Source organism: Coregonus lavaretus, assembly GCF_964263955.1.
Source record: "Coregonus lavaretus genome assembly, chromosome: 15".
NCBI lineage: Eukaryota > Metazoa > Chordata > Actinopteri > Salmoniformes > Salmonidae > Coregonus > Coregonus lavaretus.
The window spans coordinates 24,674,351-24,685,216 of record NC_140002.1 but is presented as its reverse complement, the minus strand read 5'-3'; the positions used below and the strand labels follow the sequence as shown (position 1 = coordinate 24,685,216).

At 45.9% G+C, this 10,866-nt stretch overlaps 1 protein-coding gene across 1 annotated transcript in view; it reads right to left on the bottom strand.

The window, feature by feature from the left end:
- Window positions 1-10,866, bottom strand: part of LOC311142027 (dehydrogenase/reductase SDR family member 11-like) — a gene marked incomplete at its 5' end in the record, with an annotated part of 40,917 nt that continues 30,051 nt past the window's right edge. Inside the window, 6 exons of the mRNA XM_084177573.1 lie at window positions 1-1,656; window positions 1,901-1,966; window positions 2,298-2,390; window positions 4,500-4,629; window positions 4,851-4,945; window positions 7,355-7,564. Of these exons, the coding sequence (XP_084033699.1) occupies window positions 1,615-1,656; window positions 1,901-1,966; window positions 2,298-2,390; window positions 4,500-4,629; window positions 4,851-4,945; window positions 7,355-7,564 (636 nt within the window). The 3' untranslated portion in view covers window positions 1-1,614. The remainder of the gene's footprint in view (window positions 1,657-1,900; window positions 1,967-2,297; window positions 2,391-4,499; window positions 4,630-4,850; window positions 4,946-7,354; window positions 7,565-10,866) is intronic.

The window sequence follows — 10,866 nt, the reverse complement described above, 5'->3', positions numbered from 1 at the left end:
GACAATTCTTATTTAATTTTATTGAGAAATATCTACTGTATCATACAAGTACACACTTGGGGAGAGTATACATGTGTACTCTTTTTAATTAGTCACTTCCTCTAGACAAGATGCAAGTGTTTTCTTTATACTCCTCCAAATAGATCCAAAGTGCAAAACATAGAGAATGATAAAGGCTTCTAGTGGCCAAAAGGCTGTATTAGCATGGGCAGCGCCATCAAGGACATCCACCATTTTAATGTAGTCAGCTGGGTGGGACTTCCAACTTCATTGGCTGATTCCTCCTGGTGACCCTGTTGGAGTCATGTCCAACCGGGTCATCAGGAGGGATCAGCCAATCGTGAAGAAGAAAATGTACTACTTCAAAATGAAGATAGCCTCAGTGTTGCTGCCCATACTGTCACAGATGCCATAATGGTACAGATACAAAGATGAGTCTTCTATCTATCTCTATGGTGCAAAACCATTTAAGGGCCTGATTCAATCAGATCCGCTTTAGCCAACATCTGCAAAACTGATGTTTTGACAGTGTCGGAGGTGGACCTGTGTTAGAGCTGTCAAATCCACAAGCATCTCCCGGCAGGTGTGGCTTCATGACAATGACGAAGAGCAGCTGCTCATCGATTTGACAGCTCCAACGCTGTTACACCTCCGACACCGCCAAAACATCAGCTATGCAGGTGTCGGCTATTGCCGCTTAACGATTGAATCTAGGCCTATCTCACATGGTTGATTTATGGAGTGATGGGGTTGCGTAATCATGCTTGACTGTCCCTTATACACATTTGCTGATTGGTGATCGATTCCCACGGGGGGCCAGTATGAAAAATGTATGCACTCACTAACTGTAAGTCGCTCTGGATAAGAGCGTCTGCTAAATGACTAAAAATGTAAATGTAAAATGTGATGGTTGACATAAGTTTTGAAAAACATACAAGAGGGACTTACTTGATACATACCAGGCTAACCAAATCTGCTTGTTATTAAGTCAAAATAGTAAAAATGGATTGAGCGTCTATGGTTAGAGGGTACAGTATATTAGCCAAATCTACCAATAATCAAAGTTAAAATACTTATATAAAAAATTATACAAATAACAGCAGTGTTTTCTTCCATAATTTTAAACATATATGTAATATTACCTACAAAAAATAAACGTTAATGTGCAATTGATGGCATACTCTTCCCTCTGTCTGTCTGTCTGTCTGTCTGTCAGGATGGTCATGTTGAATAGATGACCACATAAGAACAGGAGCAACAACCTTCTTCTCCTCCTAAGTTTGAAGTGGCTTCATTTTAAAACAAGGCTGTCAGAGCAATACATCAAAGCCCATGTTTTAGCAGCACTCACAGTAATTCAGTAGTGGTTAAGAGTACCTGCCCACCCTCTCCTCTCCTTCACTCCTCCTCCTCTCATCTCCAGACCAGAGATCCCCCCACCACACACAGCTTCCTCCACCCCTCCTCAAACTGATCCCTTCAGTCCAAATCCAGTTGAACACTAGTTTGTTTGTTTTTGTCGTTGCCCAGCAGGGGTTGCTAAGGAGTCGTCACAATGGTGCTTGCTGCTTGGCTCTATTGGCTCCTCCAGCTGCTTAACTTCCTGCTTTGTTGCTATGACTTCTGTTCCACCGGCCTCATCTGCACATCTCCGATCTAGAGGCCGACAAGCAGGGTTACATACACAAACAAACAAACAAACACAAATAATAGAGGCACCCAACAAACTGCATGAATGTCCTCTATAAAAGCGCACTGTTTCAGACTATGCAGGTCAGGGCCATTGACAACATATAGTACCATTAGTCTATCTAAGAGTTAGTCTTGACTTGAGAGAGAGGCAGGATATAAGTAAGCCAAGTGTTGACAGAAGCAACAGACAGACAGAGCACTACTTTACCTGGACATGAGGAGGGGCGCCCAGAACGTATGTGACTGCACTGGCTATGTCTTGTGCTTTCAAACACTGCAGACGAAAAAAAGGCCAATTAGTAATACAGTTTGTTAAAGTATTTGTATTGAGAGAAGACCACAGGAGGCTGCTGAGGGGATGATGGCTCATAATAATGTCTGGAACGGAGCAAATGCAATGGCATCAAACACATGGAAACCATGTGTTTGATGTATTTGATACCATTCACCTGATTCCGCTTCAGCCATTACCATGAGCACGTCCTCCCCAATTAAGGTGCCACCAACCTCCTGTACCATCCACCAACCCACCCCCCCACACACAGACTTACACACACAGACTCACACACACACACACAGACTCACACACAGTCTAGCTGCCTTACTTTTATACTCTCATACACAGCAGCTGCTTTCTCTGGATCACTGTTGTGGTGCCGGAAGGCAAACTCAGTCTCCACTATTCCAGGGGATATACACTATGGAAGAGAAAGGCACAAACCATGCTCGTTATTGATGTTTATAGACACACACTGTCACGCCCTGGCTCTGGGGACACTGTTATGTTGAGCCAGGGTGTGTAGATCTATGTATTCTATTTCTATGTTGGGAGTTCTAGTTTGTTTATTTCTATGTTGGCCTGAGTGACTCCCAATCAGAGGCAACGAGTGTCAGCTGTGGCTGGTTGTCTCTGATTGGGAGCCATATTTAAACTGTCTGTTTTTCCCTTTGTGTTTGTGGGTTCTTGTTTCTAGTTGGTTTGTGTTAGACCGTGAACTGTCACGTTATCGTTTTGTTGTTTTGATCGTGTATCATAAATAAAGAGTATGTTCGTCTGCAACGCTGCGCCTTGGTCCTCATCTCTTACCGACGATCGTGACAGAAGAACCCACCAAAACTGGACCAAGCAGCGTGTCCAGGAGCCATCGCCAGGGGAATCGCTAGCAGATCTCCGTGGCAACCTCGACTGGGTCAAGCCTAGTGAGGAGCAGAGAGGGTGGACTTGGGAACAGTGGAGGAAGAGCTTCAACTGGGTCAAGCCAAATGAGGAGCTGAATGGCGGGAGTTGGAAGCAGAAGAGCGAGAGTTGGGCGAGAACTATAGAGGCCTGGCCCACGGGGAAGAGAGACCCCCAGAACATTTTTAGGGGGGGGCTCACGACGTCGGGGCAGCAGGAGGCCGCGATAGAGCGGTCCAGCGGGTTGGCAGAGGAGGCCGCCAGGTTACGGGGGCCACTGGTCGAAGAGGGGATGGAAGGTGTAGAGGCACGGCGAGAGGTACTGGGGTGTGTTACCAGTCCGGTCCGGCCCGTTCCAGATCCCGGTGTAGGGCCAGTGGTGTGTGTCCCCAGTACGGTCCGGTCTGTTCCTGCTCCTCGCACCAAGCCTAAGTTGCGCGTCGCCAGCCCGGCCCGGCCTGCTCCTGCCCCTCGCACCAAGCCTACGGTGCGCGTCGCCAGCTCGGCCCGGCCTGTTCCTGCTCCTCGCACCAAGCCTATGGTGCGATTCGCCAGCCCGGCCCGGCCTGTTCCTGCTCCCCGCACCAAGCCTATGGTGCGCGTCGCCAGCCCGGTCCGGCATGTTCCTGCCACTCGCACCAAGTCAGGGGTGCGAGTCGTCAGGCCGGTCCAGCCCGTTCCTGCTCCACGCACCAAACCAGGGGTGCGTATCGTCAGCCCGGTCCGGCCCGTTGCTGCTCCACGCACCAAGCCAGGGGTGCGCATCGTCAGCCCGGTCCGGTCCTGCTTCCCGCACCAAGCCAATGGTGCGCGTCGCCAGCCCGGTTCGGCCCGCTCTTGCTCCTCACACCAAGCCAGTGGTGTGCGTCGTCAGTCCAGCACGGCCCGTGCCTGTTCCACTGGTGCCTGGTCCGGCACCGGTCAGATGCGTTACGCCGGAGCTAGAGCAATCCGCTCCATCAGTGTGCAGTCCAGCTCCGGCCAGCGGGGCCAGACCGGACCAGGGGTACTTTGGGGGGTTGGAGAGGGAGTGGGGATCAGGCCCGGAGCCGGATCCGCCGCCAAGGCGGAGTGCCCACCCGGTCCCTCCCCTGTGGTATTTAGTTGCCGCGGTCGGAGTCCGCGTCTTTAGGGGGGGGTACTGTCACGCCCTGGCTCTGGGGACACTGTTATGTTGAGCCAGGGTGTGTAGATCTATGTATTCTATTTCTATGTTGGGAGTTCTAGTTTGTTTATTTCTATGTTGGCCTGAGTGACTCCCAATCAGAGGCAACGAGTGTCAGCTGTGGCTGGTTGTCTCTGATTGGGAGCCATATTTAAACTGTCTGTTTTTCCCTTTGTGTTTGTGGGTTCTTGTTTCTAGTTGGTTTGTGTTAGACCGTGAACTGTCACGTTATCGTTTTGTTGTTTTGATCGTGTATCATAAATAAAGAGTATGTTCGTCTGCAACGCTGCGCCTTGGTCCTCATCTCTTACCGACGATCGTGACACACACACAGACAGACATGCATACACATGCACGGACGAACACACACACATACTCAACAATCATCTTTCTATCTAATAATTGTATAAGACATTTGTCAGATTCATATGAAAAACTGTGACAAGGTAATGTTGCTCTGCTCACCGTGGCTCTGATGTGGGTCTTTGCTTCCCGTAGCTCTTGCCGCAGCCCCTCGGTTAGAGCAGTCACAGCATATTTTGTGGCACAGTAGAAATGTTCATCTGCACTAGGTACCATTCTATGTCCCCCCATACTATAGCAGGGAGGGCGGGAGGGAGAAAAAGAGAGAGAAAGTGAGATAATGGCATGTATATGATTGTGCTACACCCCCATCCTGTATCCCTCTGAATCTTCTGTCTAAAACCAAGAGTAAAATTGTAGGCCTTCCTCACTGTATCTCCTGAGAGAGTATTTAATCATTTAAATGTCAGTTGTGACAGGCATTTAATGGGTTGTAAAGAAGCTGTAGTCTACCTGTTAATATTGATGATGTGGCCATCGTCCACATTCCGCTCTTTCATTGACTGGTAGGCCTCACGGGTACAAATGGACAAGGCCAGGACATTCACCTATAGGGGAGAGCTTCTGTCAAAAACAAGCACCTGCATCTGCCTTCACACACAAAAAGACCGTCTAGGTGAATGAGAATACAGTTATAGTTCTCAACAGTGTCAAAGCTAAGGCCCCTTCTGAAATTACATCCCAAAAAATGACAACAGACCACAAATGACCTCAGATACTGGCTGGTCACACAGGTAGAGAGAGTGTCACTGTGTGTCACTGTGTCAGATTGTGTCATCTGAACCTGACCTGTCTCCTCCATCATGTGACCATGTCACAGTGACTTTGAGAGTGACGCCAGGCAGGGCAGGTTAAAGCCACAGTGGCGTTGCTAAGGTAGCATTGGGGGGTTGCCGTTGCAGAACAAGGTCTGCATACAGATTACACCATCTAAAAATATACACGCCATACACACTGATCTTGGCTGCCATGGCAACAGATGGACAGGCGTTAGAAATGCTCAGCTCCTCTGGAGGGATGGGACTACTTTTTGAGTAGGGAGGCTCAGCCTGGGGGTCTTGAATGGAATGGTCAAGAGCTCCATGAATCACAGTGTAAAGAAAAGGCCCAGCATAATAGATGGAGGGAAATAATGCCTGGCTTCTTCCACAAGTGGATCTCTTTGTAGTACCACTGCCAGGTCTCCTCTCATAACCAATGAAACGACTTCTTGTGAGGGGGAGTGTGTGTGTGTGTGTGGTTATGTGGGTTCACTGAACCCCCTGAACTATGCTTCACACCACCTACTCTACAACTGCAAGTATTTCACTTGCTTAGCTAGTTATCCTCTTCATTTGTATTTCTGCTCGTTAAAGCGTGTATGTGTGTAAACCTACAGTTGAAGTCGGAAGTTTACATACACTTAGGTTGGAATCATTAAAAATTGTTTTTCAACCACTCCACAAATTTCTTGTTAACAAACTATAGTTTACAGACAGATTATTTCACTTATAATTCACTGTAACACAATTGCAGTGGGTCAGAAGTTTATATACACTAAGTTGACTGTGCCTTTAAACAGCTTGGAAAATTCCAGAAAATGATGTCATGGCTTTAGAAGCTTCTGATAGGCTAATTGACATCATTTGAGTCAATTGGAGGTGTACCTGTGGATGTATTTCAAGGGCTACATTCAAACTCAGTGCCTCTTTGCTTGACATCATGGGAAAATCAAATGAAATCAGCCAAGACCTCAGAAAAAAAATTGTAGACCTCCACAAGTCTGGTTCATCCTTGGTACCGCATTCATCTGTACAAACAATAGTACGCAAGTATAAACACCATGGGACCACAGAGCCGTCATATCGCTCAGGAAGGAGACGCGTTTTGTCTCCTAGAGATAAAGTACTTTGGTGCGAAAAGTGAAAATCAATCCCAGAACAACAGCAAAGGACCTTTTGAAGATGCAGTAGGAAACAGTTACAAAAGTATCTATATCCACAGTAAAACATGTCCTATATCGACATAATCTGAAAGGCCGCTCAGCAAGGAAGAAGCCACTGCTCCAAAACCACCATAAAAAAGCCAGACTACGGTTTGCAACTGCACATGGGGACAAAGATCGTACTTTTTGGAGAAATGTCCTCTGGTCTGATGAAACAAAATGGAACTGTTTGGCCATAATGACCATCGTTATGTTTGGAGGAAAAAGGGGTTCCTTGCAAGCCGAAGAACACCATCCCAACCGTGAAGCACGGGGGTGGCAGCATCATGCTGTGGGGGTGCTTTGCACCAGGAGGGACTGGTGCACTTCACAAAATAGATGGCATCATGAGGAAGGAAAATTAGGTGGATATATTGAAGCAACATCTCAAGACATCAGTCAGGAAGTTAAAGCTTGGTCGCAAATGGGTCTTCCAAATGGACAATGACCCCAAGCATACTTCCAAAGTTGTGGCAAAATGGCTTAAGGACAACAAAGTCAAGGTATTGGAGTGGCCATCACAAAGCCCTGACCTCAATCCTATAGAAAATCTGTGGGCAGAACTGAAAAAGTGTGTGCGAGCAAGGAGGCCTACAAACCTGACTCAGTTACACCAGCTCTGTCAGGAGGAATGGGCCAAAATTCACCCAACTTATTGTGGGACGTTTGTGGAAGGCTACCCGAAACGTTTGACCCAAGTTAAACAATTTAAAGGCAATGCTACCAAATACTAATTGAGTGTACGTAAACTTCTGACCCACTGGGAATGTGATGAAAGAACAAAAAGCTGAAATAAATCATTCTCTCTACTATTATTCTGACATTTCACATTCTTAAAATAAAGTGGTGATCCTAACTGACCTAAGACAGGGAATTTTTACTAGGATTAAATGTCAGGAATTGTGAAAAACTTAATTTAAATGTAATTTGGCTAAGGTGTATGTAAACCTCCGACTTCAACTGTATGTGTACAGTGTGTGTGTTGTCCACTCACGTCGATCATGTTCTTCCAGCCGTCTGTCTTGCCACTGAGCAGGGGTTCATTGTGGGCCAAGCCTGCATTGTTGATACACACGTCCACCCCCAGGTGCAGCGTCTTGATGGCAGAGAACATGGACAGGATGTCCTCCTCACAGGACAGGTCACACTTATAGGGGATCAGCGTGCCGCTATAGCCCGCGCTCTGGCACTCTGCTGCCAGCTTCTACAAACACAACACAGATAGGGAGAAGACATCGGTCACAAATCAGGTAAACACGTGACATAATAAAAATTTTTTACCCACATTTTCTCCCCAATTTCGTGATATCCAATTACGATCCAAATACGATCTTGTCTCATCGCTGCAACTCCCCAACGGGCTCGGGAGAGGCGAAGGTCGAGCCATGCGTCCTCCGAAACATGACCCGCCAAACCTCGCTTTTTAACACCCGCTTTTTAACATACGGCCTGTTGTGACACAGCCTGGGATCGAACCCGGGTCTGTAGTGATGCCTCTTAGACCGCTGCGCCACTCGGGAGGCCCGTGACAGGAGAATCTAAGAAACTCCTGATTAAAACATTGCGTGTTGTCCTTTCAGCATTCAAAATTATTAGTAATGAAATAGGCCTAATGAATTTAGTCAGTCACATTGATTTCAGCTGTAAAGAAAAATCACCCTAGCCATTCACCCATACAGTATCAGAAAGGAGCCATAACCATAAAACCAATCCCTGTATTGCATAAAAGAAAGATGACCAGGGCAAACCCAGGCTAGTCAGCTGCAGCACACCATTACAAACATTTAATCTAGTCTTGTCTGAAATTGATTAGTCAAGAAAACAGAGTGTAGGAACACCATAATGCCAAACATCTGCAATCTCAAAAGTGTTGTTGACAAAATTCAGGTATTATACAAGTTTCCTTTTGGGCCATATGTCTGTCTTGACACAGTGTCTGGTTTAAGGAAATAAGAAATACGTTTATGACCCTTATTAACCATGACCCTTATGGACCTTACTCCTCCACTAAAGATGTAGCCACAGTCCCTGTCTCCCTGACCTGCTCCAGGCCCAACCAGCACAAACAGGTCAGCGTCCCTCCCTGCAGGCCTCCAGGACGGTGGATCTGTCTGTCTAATGCGACTGGACACAGATCCCTTTACCGGGCACAACTGCACCCATCACATGATGTCCCTGTCTGGACTGCTCTCAGTACAGACAGAGAGGGGAGGGATTGGGGTGGAGTGTGTGTGTGGAGGGAGAAGTGGGGGGTTGGTCACAGCAGCAGCACTGGCAGGCAGAGATTATGCCAAGGACTGCATGGCACTCTGAGCCTCTCCCTCTCTCTTTTCAAGCCAAAGTGCTGTGAAATTTTGGGACGAGAGCACTCAGTTTCATGAGGACAGGGCAGGGATGGCGCGACATGGGGACACGCATGCACACACACACACATACACCATACATTAGCCCCTTACACTCGTGGAATTTGGCCTATATGGATAGGGCCAAATTTAAATGTTTCTAACAGAAGAACTATATAAAGCATATACATGACCATGGTAGCAGTTGATAGAGAACAGTTTGGAGATTATGGGGAAATTATTAGACCAAAGGTGAGGACACAACAGTTCACCTGACACAAGACTGAATCCAAACATTACACTGTTGATTTTATGTGCATTTGACTTTTACTGTACTTTTCTCAGCAAAATACTCTGGATACATTCAGTAACATAATAAGAATATTCATTGACATTTTGGTGTAGGTGCAAGATAAGAAACCGATTACAAGGGTTTGTGTGAGAGGTCTAACTGGTGTCTCCAAGTGGCCACACAGCTCTCCAAACTGTGCACAGTTCTTCAGTAATTTCAATACACTTTATGACTCAAGAAAAGAGCCTTCAACTATAAGGTGCTTTTTTGAGCTCTCCTAGCTTTGCCATTGAGGAACTGAAGCAAGCACAGTCCTGCGTCTCCACCATCACACAATTACTGTTGTTGTTTACGCAATCCAAAAACATTCCATTATAAATCACGATCTGGGTCAGGTGAGCATAATTTGAAAGCTTATTCTATTCCCAACATTGCTAACTAAGTTATAAAATACAATCTTTCAGTGTTAGGCTTTCAAAAGTCACTTCAAACAGATTGTAATTTTGATGCACATAGAATGGAGTGCATTCAAGTGTGTGTTCCGCTGCAACATTTTCTTCACAATATGACAAACATTGGCTCATTCTCTTCAGGAAAACCCAGGATATAACGCATGTCATCCTTGTAACTGTGGATCAAATATAGCGATCATAAATGGTGATATTGTAAATTACATGAGTTTTCAAATATGGAAATGTGAAGTGCACATTTGGACTCTTGGGTGTGTGGTTTGCTTGTATGACATCAAAGCGGTATTTATTATAATCCTCAACCTCACATCTTTTAGAACACATCCACTCCTCTCGATTTACAGCACTTCCTTCACTCAGACAATAACATATGTGCAAAAGTAGCCCAATTAGCGTGAGGGATGGGGCAACTTCTTGTCGCGCGCGGTGCTCATGTTTATAACGCCTGTCAGTCAAAACCCATCCAGCGCTGTTTTACTATACAGCCACTGCATTCCAATTTATGCACTTATGAATGACAAAATCTGCCATTTTCAACCCGTATACGGGATGACAGGGGCTGTGAGTGGAAAGGGCTACCTAATATTCTATATACAGTGCCTTGCAAAAGTATTCATCCCCCTTGGCGTTTTTCCTATTTTGTTGCATTACAACCTGTAATTTAAATGGATTTTTATTTGCATTTCATGTAATGGACATACACAAAATACTCCAAATTGGTGAAGTGGAATTAAAATAATTACTTGTTTCAAAAAATTCAAAAAAATAAGTAACAGAAAAGTGGTGTGTGCATATGTATTCACCCCCTTTGCTATGAAGCCCCTAAATAAGATATGGTGCAACCAATTACCTTCAGAAGTCACATAATTAGTTAAATAAAGTCCACCTGTGTGCAATCTAAGTGTCACATGATCTGTCACATGATCTCAGTATATATAAACCTGTTCTGAAAGGCCCCAGAGTCTGCAACACCACTAAGCAAGGGGCACCACCAAGCAAGCGGCACCATGAAGACCAAGGAGCTCTCCAAACAGGTCAGGGACAAAGTTGTGGAGAAGTACAGATCAGTGTTGGGTTATAAAAAAATATCAGAAACTTTGAACATCCCACGGTGCACCATTAAATCCATTATTAAAAAATGGAAAGAACATGGCACCACAACAAACCTGCCAAGAGAGGGCCGCCCACCAAAACTCATGGACCAGGCAAGGAGGGCATTAATCAGAGAGGTAACAAAGAGACCAAAGATAACCCTGAAGGAGCTGCAAAGCTCCACAGCGGAGAATGGAGTATCTGTCCATAGGACCACTTTAAGCCGTACACTCCACAGAGCTGGGCTTTACGGAAGAGTGGCCAGAAGAAAAGCCATTGCTTAAAGAAGAAAATATGCAAACACATTTGG